The sequence below is a fragment of the Bombina bombina genome, chromosome 2 (assembly GCF_027579735.1).
Source record: "Bombina bombina isolate aBomBom1 chromosome 2, aBomBom1.pri, whole genome shotgun sequence".
In the NCBI taxonomy this organism is placed as follows: Eukaryota; Metazoa; Chordata; class Amphibia; order Anura; family Bombinatoridae; genus Bombina; species Bombina bombina.
The window spans coordinates 408111688-408132795 of NC_069500.1; the positions used below are offsets into that span (position 1 = coordinate 408111688).

Genomic DNA, 21108 nt, shown 5'->3' on the forward strand with positions numbered 1-21108 from the left:
GATTGCAACAGGATAAGCATCCTTTAAATCTATTGTGGACATAAACTGACCTTGAATAACAAAAGGCAGAATAGTCTGAATAGTTTTCATTTTGAAAGAAGGAACTCTTACAAACTTGTTCAGAGCTTTCAGATCTGGTCTGAAAGTAACTTCCTTTTTTAGAACAATAAAGAGATTTGAATAAAATCCCATTGCTTGTTCCTGCAAAGGAACTGGTACAATCACTCCCATAGTTTCTAGATCTGAGACTGGCTGGACAAAAGCTTGAGCCTTTAAGGGATTCCTTGGAACAGTGGACAGAAAAAACTTTGCCTGGGAGTAATTGTTCTGACTCCTATTCAATAACCCTGGGAAACTATATATTTAGAACCCAGGGATCTGAAACAGACTGGAACAAAGCCTCTTGAAACAGGACCTTCTATGAAAACAGGACCTTCTATGAAAAGACTCTAATTTTCTATACAATGGGTCTTTAAAAGGATCACTGTCTTCCAAATGTATAATAGTACACTTAGCCAGAGTGGAAAAAGTCCCATCAACCTTAGGAACAGTTTATCACAATTACCAGGTTTAGACCATTCCCTAGACACCATCTGAGAGACAGCCTCAGGCTTAGAAAAAAACCTCAGGGAGCTTAGCAACAGTTTTAAACCCAAACTACACAAAATTGAGGACCTGGGTGTGCTAACACGACGTGCACAATCAATCACAATTAAAACATAGAAAAATTAACACTACAGAGTTCACTGGTGTGCGCTATCCCAACATGCGTGAAACTGATGTGCGCTATCCTGATGCACACAAACTCGAACTTAGTTTAACTAAGATTGCCAAAAAATCCGACACACAAAAAATAATTGGGGAAAAATGTATAGATTATATCCCAGAGCTATATATATATATATATATATATATATATATATATATATATATATATATATATATATATATATATATATATATATTTTGAATGCAAGATTTATAGAGAAAAAAGCTTTCTAAAAGGTGCATCTTTGATGAGTCATGACGTGAACGATACTGATGTGCCAATAGTGACGCATGATACAAAAGTGTTTATTATGGCGCAAAAAAACAATTACTATAGATGCGCACCAAGAGGCACGAAAAAACATAATTTATGTAAGAACTTACCTAATAAATTAATTTCTTTCATATTGGCAAGAGACCAAAAGCTAGTGACGTATGGGATATACAATCCTACCAGGAGGGGCAAAGTTTCCCAAACCTCAAAATGACTATAAATACACCCCTCACCTCACCCACAATTCAGTTTAACGAATAGCCAAGTAGTGGGGTGATAAAATAAGGAGTAAAAAAGCATACAAAAAAAGGAACTGGAAATAAAATTGTGCTTTTTATACAAAAATCATAACCACCATAAAAAAGGGTGGGCCTCATGAGCCAATATGAAATAAATTAATTTATCAGGTAAGTTCTTACATAAATTATGTTTTCTTTCATGTAATTGGCAAGAGTCCATGAGCTAGTGACGTATAGGATAGAAATACCCAAGATGTGGGAGACCACAGAAGAGTCACTAGAAAGGGAGGGATAAAATAAAAACAGCTATTTCCGCTGAAACAATTAAATCCACACAAAAATAAGTCTTTCTTATAAATTTCAATAAATTACAAGAAAAAAACTTAAATCATAAGCAGAAGAATCAAAATGAGACAGCTGCCTGAAGAACTTTTCTACCAAAGACTGCTCCAGAAGAAGCAAAGACATCAAAATGGTAAAATTTACACCTAGATTACAAGTTGTGCTTTAGGCTTAAAAAGCAGCGTTGGCCGGTCCCAACGCTGCTTTTTAACGCCCGCTGGTATTACGAGTCTTGCAGGTACAGGTGTACCGCTCACTTTTTTGGCCAGACTCGGAAATACCGCAAATCCACTTACGTCAATTGTGTATCCTATATTTTCAATGGGACTTGCATAGCGCCGGTATTACGAGTCTACCAAAAAGAGAGCGGTAGACCCTCTCCAGTCAAGCCTGGTACCGCATTTTAAAGTCAGTAGTTAAGAGTTTTACACTACAACGCTGTAGCATAAAACTCGACGACTGAATGAAGGTTCCTTTAAATGAAGTCATCCAGGATGGCGTCCCTTCAATTCCGATTGGCTGATAGAATTCTATCAGCCAATCGTAATAAAGGTAGAAAAAATCCTATTGGCTGATGCAAGGGACGCCATCTTGGATGACGTCATTTAAAGGAACCTTCATTCAGTCGTCGGCCGTCGTTTGAAGAGGATGCTCCGCATCGGATGTCTTGAAGATGGACCCGCTCCACGCCAGATGGATGAAGATAGAAGATGCCGTCTGGATGAAGACTTCTGCCTGTCTGGAGGACCTCTTCTGCCCTGCTTGGATGAAGACTTCTGCCCGTCTGGAGGACCACTTCTGCCCGGTTTGGTGAAGACGACTCACGGTAGGGTGATCTTCAAGGGGTTAGTGTTAGGTTTGATTACTTTGGGGCAATGCCCCGCAAAAGGCCCTTTTAAGGGCTATTTGTAATTTAGTGTAGGGTAGGGCTTTTTTTTTTATTTTGGGGGGCTTTTTTATTTTGTTAGGGGGATTAGAGTAGGTGTAATTAGTTTAATAATCTTCTAATTATTTTATTATTTTCTGTAATTTAGTGCTTGTTTTTTTCGTACTTTAGATAATTTATTAAAATTGTAATTAATTGTATTTTGTTTAGGTAATTAATTTAATTATAGTGTAGTGTTAGGTGTAATTGTAACTTAGGTTAGGTTTTATTTTACAGGTAAATTTGTCTTTATTTTAACTAGGTAGGTATTAAATAGTTAATAACTATTTAATAACTATTGTACCTGTAAAATAAAAATAAACCCTAAGATAGATACAATGTAACTATTAGTTATATTGTAGCTAGCTTATGGTTTATTTTATAGGTAAGTATTTAGCTTTAAATAGGAATTATTTAGTGAATTGTAGTAATTTTATTTAGATTTATTTAGATTATATATAAGTTAGGGGGTGTTAGGGTTAGACTTAGGTTTAGGGGTTAATACATTTAATATAGTGGTGGCGACATTGTGGGCGGCAGATTAGGGGTTAATAAACGTAGTTAGGTTGCGGCGACATTGGGGGCGGCAGATTAGGGGTTAATAAATATCATGTAGGGTTTGGCGATGTTGGGGGCAGCAGATTAGGGGTTCATAACTATAATGTAGGTGGTGGCAGTGTCCGGAGTGGCAGATTAGGGGTTAATAATATAATGCAGGTGGTGGCGATGTCGGGGGCAGCAGATTAGGGGTTAATAAGTGTAAGATTAGGGGTGTTTAGACTCGGGGTACATGTTAGGGTGTTAGGTGCAGACTTAGGAAGTGTTTCCCAATAGGAAACAATGGGGCTGCGTTAGGAGCTGAACGCTGCTTTTTTGCAGGGTTTTTTTTTCATCTGGCTCTCCCCCATTGATTCCTATGGGGAAATCGTGCACGAGCACGTTTTAGCAGCTCACCACTAACATAAGCAGCGCTGGTATTGAGGTGAGATGTGGAGCTAAAGTTTGCTCTTCGCTCACTTTTTTGCAGTTAACGCCGGGTTTGTAAAAACCTGTAATACCTGCGCTGTCTGTAAGTGAGCGGTGAGCATAAACTGCTCGTTAGCACCGCACCCCTCCTAACGCAAAACTCGCAATCTAGGTGTTAGTAAATGTATGCAAAGACCACCAAGTTGCAAATCTGATCAACTGAAGCTTCATTCTTAAAAGCCCAAGAAGTGGCGACTGATCTAGTAGAATGAGCTGTAATTCTCTGAGGCGGAGACTGTCCCGCCTCTAAATAAGCCTTGTGAATCAAAACCTTTAACCAACATGCCAAAGAAATGGCAGAGGAGCAGAAAAAAAACAGACTAGAAGCCTTCCTAAAATCTTTAGTAGCTTAGACATAATATTTAAAAGCTCTTACAACATCCAAAGAAAGTAAAAATCTTTCAAGAGTATTCTTGGGAATAGTACACAAGGAAGGAACAACAATTTCCCAACTAATGTTGTTAGAATTCACAACCTTAGGAAGAAATTTAAACAAAGTCTGCAAAACAGCCTTATCCTGATGGAAAATCAGAAAAGGAGACTCACAAGAGAGAGCAGACAATTCAGAAAATCTTCTAGCTGAAGAGACAGCCAAAAGAAACAACACTTTCCAAGAAAGTAGTTTAATATCAAAAGAATGCATAGGCTCAAAAGGTGGAGCCTGCAAAGCCTTCAAAATCAAATTAAGACTCCAAGGAGGAGAGATTGATTTAACAACCGGCTTGTTACGAACTAAAGCCTGATCAAAACAGTGAATATCAGGAAGTTTAGCCACCTTTCTATGTAATAAAACAGAAAGAGCAGAGATTTGTCCCTTCAAGGTACTTGCAGACAAACCTTTATCCAAACCATCCTGAAAAAAAATATAAAAATCTAGGAATCCTAAAAGAATGCCAAAAGAATTTATGAGAAAAACATCATGAAATATGTTTTCCAAACCTGATAATAAATATTCCTTGAAACAGACTTACTAGCCTGTAGCATAGTATTAATCACTGAGTCAAAGAAACCTCTACGACTAAGTATGAAGCGTTCAATTTTCATACCTTCAAATTTAGCGATTTGAGATCCTTATGGAAAAACGGTCCTTGATACAGAAGGTCCGGCCTTAAAGGAAGTGGCCAAGGTTGGCAACTGGATATCCGGACAAGATCCGCATACCAAAACTTGTGACGCCATGCTGGTGCTATCAGAAACACATGCGATTGTTCCAATATGATCTTGGAGATCACCCTTGGAAAAAGAATGAGAGGCGGAAAAATGTAAGCAGGTTAGTAAAACCAAGGAACTGCTAACGCATCCACCATCTCTGACTGAGGATCCCTGGACCTGGAAAGGTACCTGGGAAGATTCTTGTTTAGATGGGAAGCCATAAGATCTATTTCGGGGAGACCCCCCATCTGTACAATCTGACAAAATACACCTGGATGGAGAGACCATTCCCCTGGATGTAAAGACTGACGACTGAGATAATCCACTTCCCAATTGTCTACACCTGGGATATGTATCACAGAAATTAGACATAAGTTGGATTCCGCCCAAGAAAGTATCCAAGATACTTCTGCGAGTCCCCCCTTGATGATTGACATATGCCACAGTTGTGATATTGTCTGTCTGAAAACGAATGAATAATTCTCTCTTTAATAGCGACCAAGCCTGAAGAGCCCTGAAAATAGCAAAATATTGATTGGTACCCTCGACTCTTGAGGATTCCAAACTCCTTGTGCTGTCAGAGACCCCCAGACAGCTCCCCAACCTGTGAGACTTGCATCTGTTGAAATCACAGTCCAGGCAGGATGAACAAAAGAGGCTCCTTGAATACTCTGATGTTGGACTAACCACCAGGACAGAGAGAGTTGAATGTTGGGATTTAAGTATATCAACTGTGATATCCGAGTATAATGCCTGCACCATTGATTCAGCATGCAAATCTGCAGAGGTCTCATATGAAAACGAGCAAAGGGGATCGCGTCCAATGCTGCAGTCATGAGACCTAAAACTTCCATGCACATAGCCACTGAAGAGAATGATCGAGACTGAAGGTTTCGACAGGCAGAAACCAATTTAATTTGTCTCTTGTCTGTTAAAGACAGAGTCATGGACACTGAATCTATCTGGAAACCTAAAAAGGTGACCCTTGTCTGAGGAATCAAGGAACACTTTGGTTAATTGATCCTCCAATCATGTCTTTGAAGAAACAACACAAGTTGATAAGTGTGAGATTCTGCTAAATGTAAAGATTGATATAGCACAAAAGTAGCAGTCGCACCACAATATCCTTAATCAGAAGTTATCTTTATTGCCACATACTGGGAGCCAGGAAAACAGAACAACGTTTCGGGCTATAAACCCTTAGTCATGTTCATGACTAAGGGTTTATAGCCCGAAACGTTGTTCTGTTTTCCTGGCTCCCAGTATGTGGCAATAAAGATAACTTCTGATTAAGGATATTGTGGTGCGACTGCTACTTTTGTGCTATTTTACTTGGAGGATTTCTGCAGTAATCCTATTGCAGTATGCACCCTATCAAGGATTGAAGTGCTGGATTTTGAACTGTTTCTCCTCAAATGTAAAGATTGAGCCAGTACCAAGATATTGTCCAAATAAGGAAACACCGCAATACCCCGCTCTCTGATTACAGATAAAACGGCACCGAGAACCTTCGAAAAGATTCTTGGAGCTGTTGCTAGGCCAAATGGAAGAGCAACAAAGTGGTAATGCTTGTTTAGAAAAGAGAATCTCAGAAACCGATAGTGGTCTGAATAAATCAGAATATGAAGATATGCACCGTGTAAGTCTATTGAGGACATGTGATGACCTTGCTGAACAAAAGGCAGAATAGTCCTTATAGTCACCATCTTGAAAGTTGGGTTCTTACAAAATGATTCAAAAACTTCAGATCCAGAACTGGTCTGAAAGAATTTTCCTTCTTGGGGACAATGAATAGATTTGAATAAAAACCCAGACCCTGTTCCAGAATTGGAACTGGTACAATCACTCCTGAAAGCTCTAGATCTGAAACACACTTCAAAAAAGCCTGAGCTTTTACAGGATTTGTTGGAACGTGAGAAAGAAAATCTTCTCACAGGAGGTCTTATTCTGAAACCTATTCGATACCCGAGATACAATATTCTGAATCCAATGACTCTGAATGGAACCTGCCTAAATGTCTTGAAATAATTTCAATCTGCCCCTCACCAGCAGAACTGGATCGAGGGCCGCACCTTCATGCAGTCTTGGGGGCTGGCTTTGGTTTCTTGTAAGGCTTGGATTTATTCTCGAGGATGGCTTCCAATTGGAGCGAGTCTTTAGGGGAAGGAGTGGTTTTCTGTTCTCTATTCTGACGAAAGGAACGAAACCGATTAGAAGCTTTAGATTTGCCTTTAGACTTTTTATCTTGAGGCAAACCCCCCACTCCAGTAATAGTGGAAATAATAGAATCCAACTGGGAACCAAACAAATTATTACCCTGGAATGATAGAGATAGTAATCTAAATTTAGATACCATGTCAGCATTCCATGATTTGAGCCATAAAGCTCTTCTAGCTAAAATAGCCAAAGACATAGATTTAACATTAATCTTGATGATATAAAAAATAGCATCACAGATAAAATGATTAGCATGTTGAAGCAAACGAACAATGCTATGCAAATCAGAGTATTTTTCCCGTTGTGCTAAGCTATCCAACCAAAAAGTTGATGCAGCCGCAACTTCAGCCATAGAAATGGCAGGTCTGAGCATATAACCAGAATGCAAATAAGCTTTCCTTAGATAAGATTATATCTTCCTATCTAAAGGATCCTTAAAAGAGGTACTATCTTCCATAGGAATAGCAGTACGTTTAGCAAGAGTAGAAACAACCCCATCAAACTTAGGGACTTTCCCCCAAAACTCTAATTTAGCCACTGGCAAAGGATACAACTTTTTAAACCTTGAAGAAGGAACAAAAGAAGAACCAGGCTTAGACCATTCCTTAGCAATGACATCAGAAATAGCATCAGGAACAGGAAAAACCTCAGGAGTAGTCACAGGAGGTTTATAGACAGAATTTAAACGTTTACTGGATTTATTATCAAGAGGATCAGACTCTTCAATATCCAAAGTTATTAACACTTCTTTTAACAAAGAACGAATATACTCAATCTTAAAAAGACAAGATGATTTATCAGTGTCAGAGGTATCCTCATCAGAGGAGGATATATCAGTATGTTCCCGGTCATTACAAATTTCATCAGTATTATGAGAAGTTTAAAAATACCTTTTACGTTTATTTGAAGGCGGTATAGCAGCCATAGCCTTCTGTATCGCCTCAGCAATATAACTTTTCATATCAACAGGGATAGCATGTACTTTAGATGTTGAAGGAACAACAAATACTGTACTAGCACTAATAGAAACCTTTTTCTGCATGCTAAAGCTTATCATGACAACTGTTACATACTACTCTTTGGTAGAACTGTGTTCAGGCAGCATGGTTCCTACAGCAGCTTCTGAGACAGGATCAGATTGAGACATCTTGTAAAATGTAAAAAAAGAAAAAATAACATTAAACAGAAATATTTTATTTCCACATACTGTATAGCAGTTTCAGGAATGGGAAAAAATGCAAATGCTAAAATTGGCAGAAAAAGTAAATAGCATAGCCTTCTGAGCATAAAGAAGGCAAGGAGTATATAGGAAGTGAGTTAAAATAAAATAATTTTTTTTTTGGTACCAAATATGACGCACAACGCAAAAGGAAGTTGAGAATTTTTTTGGTGCCAACAACATCCGGAAATGACGCAACTCGTGTCATAACAAACACAATTTGGCGCCAAACAACCTAGCATCAACTAACTTGCGTCATGACAGATGCACATTCGCACCCAAAACATTTCTCGCGCCAATGACGCAATAAATAACAGCATTTTGCGCCCTCGCGAGCCTAATTTGCCCGCAAGTTTTCCAAAGAAAAAACAAGTCCAATTGAAAAAAAGACTATACCCCAGGTAAGACAAACGTCCTAAAACATGATTCTCATAACGAAACTACTGGACTGCAAAGGGAAATACACATAGACCTGAATCATGGCAAATATAAGTAAAATACATATATTTAAAACTTTATATTAATACATAAAGCACCAAACCATAGCTGAGAGTGTCTTAAATAATGATACATACTTACCGAAAGACACCTATCCAAACATAGCAGATAGCCAAACCAGTACTGAAAGCGATCAGCAGAGGTAATAGTAGGAGATGAATCCCTATGACCGATAACAGAGAACCCTTGAAAAGATTTCCCGAGAGGAAAACCATAAAATCAAATAGGCGATACTCTCTTCACATCCCTCTGACAAACACTGTACTATGAGAGGAATTGGGCTTCAGAATGCTTAGAAGTGCTTATCACAGAAGAAATCATAAAAATCAAGCACAAACGTACTTCACCACCTCCATAGGAGGCAAAGTTTGTAAAAACTGAATTGTGGGTGTGGTGAGGGGTGTATTTATAGGCATTTTGAGGTTTGGGAAACTTTGCCCCTCCTGGTAGGATTGTATATCCCATACTTCACTAGCTCATGGACCCTTGCCAATTACATGAAAGAAAAAAGGGCTTGCTTGGGTGCACATGAGAAATTTTGGGCACAAAAAATTAACAAGCAAGGGAAACAGTAAGAATCTGTCTCTGGGCCATACATACATATAGATATACATAGTTAAACTATTAAACAATAGTTAAAAGTGTCCAATCCATAGCTGTGAGTATCTATATAAAAAAAATACAAAATATACTTACCCATAGACACTCGTCCACTAACAGCAGACAGCCATACCAGTACTCAAACATATCAGCAGAGGTAATGGAATAGGAGTATAACGTCAATCTGTAAAGGGAGGCAGAAGATGAACCCCTTCGACCGAATTTACAGAGAGCCCATGAATGATTTCCCATGAGGCGAAAACATGGTGACATGAGGCAGTATTCCCTTGACATCCCTCAGCACTGTACTCTGAGGGAAACCGGGTTTCAATATGCTCTGAAGCACCTTTCACTGAAGAAATCAAGCACATCATGCTTCAACTACCTCCTAAGGAGGCAAAGATTTAAAACTGAGGTTCAAGTGAGCTGTGTGTGTGTGTGTGTGTGTGTGGGGGGGGGGGGGGGGGTTATAGGCTTTTGAGGTTTGGGAAACTATACCTCCTCCTGGTAGGAATGTATATCCCATACATAACAGCTTGTGGACTCTCGCCAACTATATGAAAGAAATCAAGTTACGAACTAACAATGAAAATAGTCTTGTCAAAATGAAATCAGAGAACACAGAGTTTCACATCTCCACAACATGTATGGTATCATACCTTGTCCCATATCCAGGGCAGCGTACACAAACTGCTGAGTAGCTGCTTAGGATAGGTCGAACAAACTCCTTTCCTTGGTCTTCTATAGCAGGATCTGGTAATTGGCTGGGGGGAAAAAAAACAGCAGTTATAAAAATTCCATTTGGTTGTTTCATATACAGTAATCACTAGCATAGAAAAGAGTAACTGCTCAAACAAGATAGATTAAATGTGCAGAAATGTAACTCAATGTATGCAACTTGTCACTTAATAAGTAATCAGATAAATCAGTGACTGATCAAGATGGATTGGAACAAGTAATAAGGAATGCCGGTTGCACTTCGATATTCAGCACACATCAATAACTTAAAAGACTAAAAATAGAGATATGCGGTTCTCAGCCATAGAAAGCTGTTTAATCTGACTCTAATAAACACTTTTAATAAAAAGGCTTTTAATAAATTGCAGGAGTTGCTTTAATGTCATCTTTTTCAATGCCAATGGGGCCAGTTAGCTGGAGTACTGTAAATCTCCAGTACATATTAATAGCGCCAGTAGGTGCTTATATCTCATTAGCCATGTAGCCCCTTCTGTATGTTTTTAGCTTTTAAGTTGGGATGACAGAGCCAGTGAAGAGAGGATGCCCTGAGTGTGTGTGCTTTTATGAACAGACTGTTAAGAACATCTTGCTTCTTATAAAGCTTCACCTTTTATATCATCTTAGATGATTTTATTGATTTTGAACCAGAGCGTGGGGTGTGGTGGGTGACCTACCTCTCTGGGGTGGGTCTTCCACCATATACCCTTAGCCTGTACTTGGGTGGGATCTGGTGAGGGTCCCACACTTGTTAGATGGATCACTTAATTCCGGGTGGGTTACCATATATCATCCATACTCCAGAATCTAATGATGTAAAATGCCTGGTGAAGTACCCTCATGTACCCTTATGTACCATACAGCCGGTACCAACTCGGACTATCTGGTTGTAATTATGTTATATGATCTTCTCGGGCAGGTTAACAGGCTGTCATACAGTATTCCTTAAATACAGAGATAGCAATTCAGCATATGAATAGGTTAACTTATATGGTTGCAAAACCATGGATACACAGGCGAGTGCAGATGGATTGTTCTATTATGAATAGCATATGTCCCTTAAACCATCAAGGATAATGTGGGTCTCCGATTAGATATAGGGGATATAGAACAATCCCGTACTATGGCATAATATTGGTTGGATTCCAATGATATTCTAAGTAACTAAGGCCTAGATTTGGAGTTTGGCGGTAGCCGTGAAAACCAGCGTTAGAGGCTCCTAACGCTGGTTTTAGGCTACCGCCGGTATTTGGAGTCAGTCAGGAAAGGGTCTAACGCTCACTTTTCAGCCGCGACTTTTCCATACCGCAGATCCCCTTACGTCAATTGCGTATCCTATCTTTTCAATGGGATCTTCCTAACTCCGGTATTTAGAGTCGTGTCTGAAGTCAGCGTTAGAATTCTAACGACAAAACTCCAGCCGCAGAAAAAAGTCAGTAGTTAAGAGCTTTCTGGGCTAACGCCGGTTCATAAAGCTCTTAACTACTGTGCTCTAAAGTACACTAACACCCATAAACTACCTATGTACCCCTAAACCGAGGTCCCCCCACATCGCCGCCACTCTATTAAATTTTTTTAACCCCTAATCTGCCGACCGCCACCTACGTTATCCTTATGTACCCCTAATCTGCTGCCCCTAACACCGCCGACCCCTGTATTATATTTATTAACCCCTAACCTACCCCCCACAACGTCGCCGCCAGCTACCTACAATAATTAACCCCTAATCTGCCGACCGCAAAGCGCCGCTACTTACGTTATCCTTATGTACCCCTAATTTGCTGCCCCTAACACCGCCGACCCCTATATTATATTTATTAACCCCAAATCTGCCCCTCACAACGTCGTCTCCACCTGCCTACACTTATTAACCCCTAATCTGCCGAGCGGACCGCACCGCTACTATAATAAAGTTATTAACCCCTAATCCGCCTCACTAACCCTATAATAAATAGTATTAACCCCTAATCTGCCCTCCCTAACCTCGCCGACACCTAACTTCAAACATTAACCCCTAATCTGCCGACTGGAGCTCACCGCTATTCTAATAAATTTATTAACCCCTAAAGCTAAATCTAACCCTAACACTAACACCCCCCTAAGTTAAATATAATTTAAATCTAACGAAATTAATTAACTCTTATTAAATAAATTATTCCTATTTAAAGCTAAATACTTACCTGTAAAATAAATCCTAATATAGCTACAATATAAATTATATTTATATTATAGCTATTTTAGGATTTATATTTATTTTACAGGTAACTTTGTATTTATTTTAACCAGGTACAATAGCTAAAATAGTTAAAATAATTACAAAATTACCTGTAAAATAAATCCTAACCTAAGTTATAATTAAACCTAACACTACACTATCAATAAATAAATTAAATACAATACCTACAAAAAACTACAATGAAATAAACTAACTAAAGTACAAAAAATAAAAAAGAACTAAGTTACAAAAAATAAAAAAATATTTACAAACATCAGAAAAAATTACAACAATTTTAAACTAATTACACCTACTCTAAGCCCCCTAATAAAATAACAAAGACCCCCAAAATAAAAAAATGCCCTACCCTATTCTAAATTACAAAAGTTCAAAGCTCTTTTACCTTACCAGCCCTGAACAGGGCCCTTTGCGGGGCATGCCCCAAAGAATTCAGCTCTTTTGCCTGTAAAAAAAACACATACAATACCCCCCCCCAACATTACAACCCACCCCCACATACCCCTAATCTAACCCGAACCCCCCTTAAATAAACCTAACACTAAGCCCCTGAAGATCTTCCTACCTTATCTTCACCATACCAGGTTCACCGATCGATCCAGAAGAGCTCCTCCTATGTCGTGATCCAAGCCCAAGCGGGGGGCTGAAGAGGTCCATGATCCGGGTGAAGTCTTCATCCAAGCGGGAGCTGAAGAGGTCCATGATCCGGATGAAGTCTTCTATCAACGGCATCTTCAATCTTCTTTCTTCCGGATCCATCTTGCAGACCTCCGACGCGGAACATCCAGCTGAACTTTTGTAATTTAGAATAGGGTAGGGCATTTTTTTATTTTGGGGGTCTTTGTTATTTTATTAGGGGGCTTAGAGTAGGTGTAATTAGTTTAAAATTGTTGTAATTTTTTTCTAATGTTTGTAAATATTTTTTTATTTTTTGTAACTTAGTTCTTTTTTATACTTTAGTTAGTTTATTTCATTGCATTTATTTGTAGGAATTGTATTTAATTTATTTATTGATAGTGTAGTGTTAGATTTAATTGTAGATAATTGTAGGTATTTTATTTAATTAATTTATTGATAGTGTAGTGTTAGGTTTAATTGTAACTTAGGATAGGATTTATTTTACAGGTAATTTTGTAATTATTTTAACTATTTTAGCTATTAAATAGTTCTTAACTATTTAATAGCTATTGTACCTGGTTAAAATAAATACAAAGTTACCTGTAAAATAAATATAAATCCTAAAATAGCTATAATATAATTATAATTTATATTGTAGCTATATTAGGATTTATTTTTAAGGTAAGTATTTAGCTTTAAATAGGAATAATTTATTTAATAAAAGTTAATTTATTTCGTTAGATTTAAATTATATTTAACTTAGGGGGGTGTTAGTGTTAGACTTAGCTTTAGGGGTTAATACATTTATTAGAATAGCGGTGAGCTCCTGTCGGCAGATTAGGGGTTAATACTTGAAGTTAGGTGTCGGAAATGTTAGGGAGGGCAGATTAGGGGTTAATACTATTTATTATAGGGTTATTGAGGCGGGAGTGAGGCGGATTAGGGGTTAATACATTTTATAGTAGCCCTCAGGTCCGGTCGGTAGATTAGGGGTTAATAAGTGTAGTTAGGTGGAGGCGACATTGGGGGCGGCAGATTAGGGGTTAATAAATATAATATAGGGGTCGGCGATGTTAGGGCAGCAGATTAGGGGTACATAGGGATAATGTAGATGGCGGGGGTGTACGGAGCGGCAGATTAGGGGTTAAAAATAATATGCAGGGGTCAGTGATAGCGGGGGCGGCAGATTAGGGGTTAATAAGTGTAAGGTTAGGGGTGTTTAGACTCGGGGTACATGTTAGGGTGTTAGGTGCAGACGTAGGAAGTGTTTCCCCATAGCAAACAATGGGGCTGCGTTAGGAGCTGAACGCGGCTTTTTTGCAGGTGTTAGGTTTTTTTTCAGCTCAAACAGCCCCATTGTTTTCTATGGGGGAATCGTGCACGAGCACGTTTTTGAGGCTGGCCGCGTCCGTAAGCAACTCTGGTATCGAGAGTTGAAGTTGCGTTAAATATGTTGTACGCTCCTTTTTTGGAGCCTAATGCAGCCATTCTGTGGACTCTCAATACCAGAGTTATTTTAAAGGTGCGGCCAGAAAAAAGCCAGCGTTAGCTACGCGGGTCGTTACCAACAAAACTCTAAATCTAGCCGATAGATTGGCATTGTGAGCACATATAACCTTTCTTTAATATGCTAATTTTATCAGAGTAGTTCCTTTGAGCTGTTCAGCTGCAACAGATAAGCCGTTTTTTCTGCTATCTAATGGGTGATAGCGGATAAATTTAGCTACTAAATTGGATTTCCATTAGGCTAAGGCCAAATTGTTTTACCTTTATTAGAATGTAAGTTATATTTACTAAGGTGACATGTCTCTTGTGTGGGTGTGGATCATCATGTGAGTTACACAAAATGTCTGCTACACATAGATATGGTACTCCACTTGTAGGATGCATCACAGACAATTTCACAGAATAGCGATACGTCACTTCCGGATATCACAACTAGTGAGAGGTTTTAAGCACACATACACTGCGCGAATCTACTGAGGTAAAGGTGAGGTGTTCTTTAGAAAGAACACAATGGTTATGGTTGTGAGACTCTCGACTCATTGTGATCACCATCACACTTAAGCAATTAAATGGAAAAAAAATTTTGGTGATAGAGTCAAGATTGGAATAAGGTTGGGGCATTATGCGGTTTTTCACGTGTATATATTTAAAACAAAGCTATTGTTAGTTGACACATTTTTGCACACATTGGTTTAGAATAAGGCTTACGTATAATTGATAAATGAATATGGAAATTCAAATGTGGAATGTATTTGTTTATACCGGAAGTGACCTTGTTAGAAACACTTCCGGTTAGGGCTCATTTGGAACGCATTGAGTGCGGTCCAACATGGCATGTAAGCGTTTTTCACTGAGTGTACACACAGGTATTTGCAATTTGTTATTTCACATGAATGTATATTAAGAGTGCATGTTTCAGTTTGTTGTTATGCTGATGAAGGGGAACTTCTCCCCGAAAACGTTCCAATAAAAAACAGATTTTGTTCACAGAGAAAGACCTGAGAGTGCATTTGTTAAGAGGACTATTTACTACATTTATGCACCCAGGCGGATGACATTGGGAGGGTAACACTGTGGATTGGATTGGAATATATATATATATATATATATATATATACACAGTATATATATAAATATATATATATATACACACACCCACCCATATTTATAGACATACCGTATTGTTCTGAGTATAGGCCGCACTTTTTTCCCCTGATGTAAGTTTCTAAATCAGGGGTGCGGCCTATACTCAGTATCTTACAGTGAAAGGTCTGGGTGGGGGTTGGGCTGAACCGCTGATGTTGCAGGGAGGGCTCCGGGCACACCCTGGGCTTCCTGGACATTTTGTGTGAGCACAGAGTTTTTAGACTTTTGCCCCAATATTACTGGTATTTCCTAATATGCCGCCAGACGCCGTAGCTGATCACGTGATCCCGGAACTAGACTTGCCCTGTTCAGACACAGGGAGGACCGTACTGGTAAGAGAAGTGTGATCCGAGGAGGGGACTTGCCCGATAGCCCTGAGGACCAGGGTGAGTCACTCATTTTACTACGGTACTTTTGTGTGAAAATTCTTAAACTTGTACCAGTATATCCCCCAGCAATAACATGGCACAGGATGGGAGTGAGAGGGGCTTAAGATGAGAGCAGGAGCTGCTTTTAAAGGAGGATGAGTCAGGATTGATGAGGAGGGAGTTGTGTGAGGAAAAAGGGGGCTATGATTGGTGAGAAGGGCTGAGGGGAGGCTTATGTAAGGTAGGGGTAGTGGTAATAGTGTGAGTAGTGGGCACTGCTTGAGGGAAGGAGTGGGTTAAGAAGAGGCAGCCTGTGAGGGTTATTTCCTAAAAATGGCACCAAACTTTAAGGGTGCGGCTTATATTCAGGAGCGGCTTATACTGGGAACAATACGGGGCTATATACACATCTTTTAATCTAGCTGTGTGCTTGCAAGAGAGCATCAGGCTTTCTATGTCTTGTGTTAATAATTTTGTTTTGTAATTTCCCCTATGGGCATTGCACCCAGGTTTGCCATGGGTCAACTGCCTGAGTCCCTGAAAGCTGTAGGGTTATAGGATGTGTACCAAAGTCTGATTTGAGAGTGCAATATATATATATATATATATATATATATATATATATATATATATATATATATAAAATTTATGGGTAAAGTAAGAAATCCAGGTAATCCTAGGATTACTTGGGTAAAATGGACATTACCCAATCGGCTGTGGGTAAAGGCTGATGTACTGTAATTTCCCCATGTACACTATTTCTTTTGCCTCCACCTGGGGAGTTCAAGGAAGGCGCCCCGCCGATACTCTGGCATCCACCCCAAGTGAGCCTTGGGGAATGAGGTTTACAAGAGGCAAAAAAGATAATGAAGATGGGGGAATTACAGTGCATGCTATATATGTTTGATGCAGTGACTATATACCAGCCAGTACTAAATATGGTTTTCCTAGAGTGCAAGAGAAAAATCATAGTTTTTATTTTGTATTTTACATTTTTAAATGAGACTTAGTGATAGGCTATGCATGACATTTTCTTGCAAGTGCATTTAGCTCTTTCCCTCCGCTAGTCTCTTATCTGATCTGTCATGCTTGCAAGTTATTAATATGAAACACGCTGTCTAAAGTGTTTGTAATATGAACATTTGCAAAACTAGAATCAAATACAAACTGAATGACACTAACAACAATGCAGTCTGTTTATTATTATTTATATCCAATAAACAAAGGTGTCCCCAGCATAAGCTTCCAAATCTTTTCTTTATTTAGGGAAGGATTCAAAGGTACAAAAATAGCAGTAACGTTTCAGGTTATGCACCCTTAGTCATACAATGTAATACTGTTCACAAACTCTCTGTTTTGTAGCCACACAGGTTACTTAATTAACATACACCAGTAGGTGTTTAATCAATTACAATACATGTTAAGGCCAGGTAACCACTCAACTACCCCATCTAATGGTAAATCCTGAGTACTACAAGCTCAATTTATCAAATAGAAAATATATACAAAAAAAGCAGTATAAAAACAGTAAGAAAAATACCTTTGTACACTGTACTGAATTGAATGAACTACATGAATACTGATACATCATAATCTTTATTCATTCCAAAAGGCCTCATTGAGTTAAGTGTAGATATCCAAAACAATTATTTTCTTTTTAATAATAATTCCCTGATGCCCCCTCTTCTAGGCAGTTTAATATGATTAATGATCTTCCATCTTAATTGGCTGATAGAGTGCCCTGCTTCCAGAAAATTAGATGAAACAGGCGCATCTTCCTTGTGGTCTCTCCTAAATAAATCCTGGAACACGGGCACTTTATCAGATAAATCACATAACTTGAGTTACAAGTAAAGAAATCTCTAATATTATACAATTTATCAGTTCTAGGGTGGGCAAACTTATCCCCTTTAATTAAAGAATTACAATAAGAGCATCCCAAACAGGAATAGCAACCCAATTTTTTCTTGGTTTTGTAGCCTGTTTCCATTTTAGACTGGCTACCTATATCAGGTTTTGTAAGAATATCTTTAATATTACGGTTTCTTGTGTATGCCATCATGGGAGGTCTTTAAAGCAGGGTAGGTCTTTGTTGCAGTCCCTAAGTATGTGCCAATGTTTCTGTATGATTCTACTCAATTTCTTACTGTGGCTACCATACTTAGAGACAAACACCAAACAATCATCATTATCTTGAATTTTTGTCCGTGAAAGCAGCTCAAATCTTTTAATTTGATTTACCTTAGTAATTTCTTGGTTTATTAATTCCCCAGGGTATCCTCTGTCCAAAAATGTATTACCCATATCATGCAGTCTGTCTGTAGTGTTTCTCTCCATATTAACAATCCTTTTTACCCTAATTAACTGACTCCTGGGTAAGGATTTCAAAAGATTAGGGGGGTGAAAACTGCTGAAGTGTAAAAGATTATTTTTGTCATTAGATTTAATATGTATATCACATTCTAAGCCATTTTTGGCAGTATTCTTAACTACCTTGGTGTCTAAAAAGACTACAGAAACATCATGCCAGTTTAAAGTAAACGCTATACCATTTACTGCCTGATTTAGATCTGTCACAAACTGCAACAGGGTATCTAGGTTGCCCCCCCCCATACGCCAAATACATCATCTTTGAAACGCCACCATGTGGCTCCATATTGTTAGAACAATTCATGTTCAAATACAAACTTCTCTTCAAAGTTTCCTATAAATATGTTGGCGTATGAGGGGGCAACATTCGATCCCATGGCCGTACCCTGGGTTTGGAGATACCAAGTAGACTTTGAACATCTACTGTGTAGAGCACGTACTTATCTGTGCCCAGCTCAAGATTGTTCAATTTTTTGATAAAGTCTCTAGTATCTTTAATATAGGAAGATAAACTTTCCACATAAGGTTGGAGAATTTTATCAAGAAATGTTGCTATATTTGATAATATGGAGTCTGTACTGGCTATTATAGGATGCCCTGGGGGGGGGGGGGGTATTGGTATTTTTGTGAATTTTGGGTAATGTATAAAATACAGGGGTAATAGGGTAATCAATTGTTAAATATTCTCTTAGTTCAGAATCAATCAATCAATCCTAATTTAACTGCATTTGCTAATACATTTTTTATTTCTTTTTTGTATATTGTGCTTAGGGTCATAATTTAAGATTGAATAAACCTGTATATCTCCTAATTGTTTCATACATTATTGCATGTAATTCCCCTTATTTTGTACAACCGTAGCCCCGCCCTTATCTGCAGCCTTCAAAATTACCGTTTTTTCTTTTAATGTTTTTAATGCGTTAAATTCATCCTTACTCAAATTCTGTGCTACAATAGGCTTACACTTAAGTTGTGTTTTAAGTACCCCAACATTATTTAATACTAAATTAGTAAAGGTCTCAATAGAGTTGTTGTTATGTGGAGGCATAAACTTGCTTTTCTTTTTTAATCCTAATTCTTTAGCCAAAAATACATTATTCACTTGTTGATGCTGCACACTTAGTTTATTCATGTTACCAAAATGTCCCTTTAAACATAAAGTTCTAAAGAATCAATGTAAATCCATCTCCAATTCAAAGGTGTCAGTCCTTGTGGTAGGGCAAAAGGAGAGTCCCTTATTAAGTAGGTTTAGTTCATCAATGCTCAACTCTATCCCTGAGGGATTAACAACAAGTGCCTCACTCGGCATGTTACCTGTTAGCGGTTCTTGTTGCGTGTCTTCATTCGGTCGCCGCTGTGTGGTGTAAATTTCTTCTTTGGATGGATTACCCATTCTGCTCCTCCGGTGTTTACTCCCTCCCCGATGTCACTTCCTCCACTGGTGTCCTCGGAAAAAGACTCCCCTGAGGTATTGAAACTTGTGTTCCCGGCTCTATTCCGCCATATCCTCCAGGGTCTGCGATCACCGGAAGTGACGTCACGTGGTGTCCCAGTTTCAGAGTTCCGCCAACGGTAAACATTACCTTGTAGGTAATCCTGTTCGTCTCTTGCAAATTTCTTTTTCTTGCATTCTTGTATATCCTTCTTAATTGTGGCAATCAGTTCATCTGTGTCTTTTAGTCAAACACCTCTGCTGATGAGATTTAAACTCTTTACCCTCCCGTGGAGATGCTACTTGTTAGAGCGGCAAAGAGAATGACTGGGGGGGCGGAGCCTGAGGGGAGCTATATGGACAGCTCTGCTGTGTGCTCTCTTTGCCACTTCCTGTAGGGATTGAGAATATCCCACAAGTAAGGATGAAGCCGTGGACCGGATACACCAATGTAAGAGAAAGTTTTTTTTTTTTTTATGTCTGTATTCTATTATTCATCTAGTATACACTCTGATCGCTAAGTTTTTTTTTCATCATTGTATATATTTTAGTGTATTTTAAAACGTTTATATTTACAGTCTCTGCCGTTCTTCTCTCCTCCCTCCTTTCATTTCCTGAATTTTCAATACATTACGTACAGAGCGGTCCCACCCGCTCTGTATGTTCTTCCAAAGCGCGTTCACGATTTATGGCTCACTTGCGCATGCGCAGCTTATGCCGAACATTCGATTTGCTAATATGTGTAATAAATGTTTGAAATATAAACTTACTTCCAATAAAAATGAAACTGCTTTCTGCGCTCTTTCAATTTGTATCAAACACGACTGCAGCCCAAAGATACTGTTGCAAGTTAGTAAATAGCCAAGACGATGACTTACGAAATCAAAAAAGCGAATGCGCTAAACTGGAACGACCTGGGAGAAGAAAGGAAAGGAAGTGAAGGCCACGCATGCGCATATAGGACAATAAGGCGGTGACGTCATATGACGGCCGCCTAACGGCCAGTGTTTCAATTGGAGAGTCAGAAAACGTGACCGGTATTATGAAAAAAAACCGGGTTGTTTTAAAAGCGTAAGGAATCGGATCAAGAAACGGTAATGAATACATAAATATTGCGAATAGAACATTTTCATGACTTAAAGTCCCATTTATTTTCTTAGTGTTTACAGGGTCAAAGTGTAATATGTGAAAGTTTACCTTCACTTTAAGTAACCTGTGTGGCTACAAAACAGAGTTTGTGAACAGTATTACATAGTATGACTAAGGGTGTATAACCTGAAACGTTACTGCTATTTTTGTACCTTTGAATCTTTCCCTAAATAAAGAAAAGATTTGGAAGCTTATGCTGTGGACACCTTTGTTTATTGTATGTACTTTGGAGCTAGCACTGAGCTCCTGTCTGCGTTTGCATTTGCATTGCATTGCTTGAAGATATTGCTG

At 38.6% G+C, this 21108-nt stretch overlaps 1 protein-coding gene across 6 annotated transcripts in view; it reads right to left on the minus strand.

The window, feature by feature from the left end:
• TANGO2 (transport and golgi organization 2 homolog) overlaps window positions 1–21108 on the minus strand; it is a 542315-nt gene that overhangs the window by 30517 nt on the left and 490690 nt on the right. For all 6 annotated transcript variants that reach the window (XM_053701903.1, XM_053701906.1, XM_053701902.1 and 3 more), the window contains one exon: window positions 9920–10024. In XM_053701903.1, coding sequence (XP_053557878.1) covers window positions 9920–10024 — 105 coding nt within the window. The remainder of the gene's footprint in view (window positions 1–9919; window positions 10025–21108) is intronic.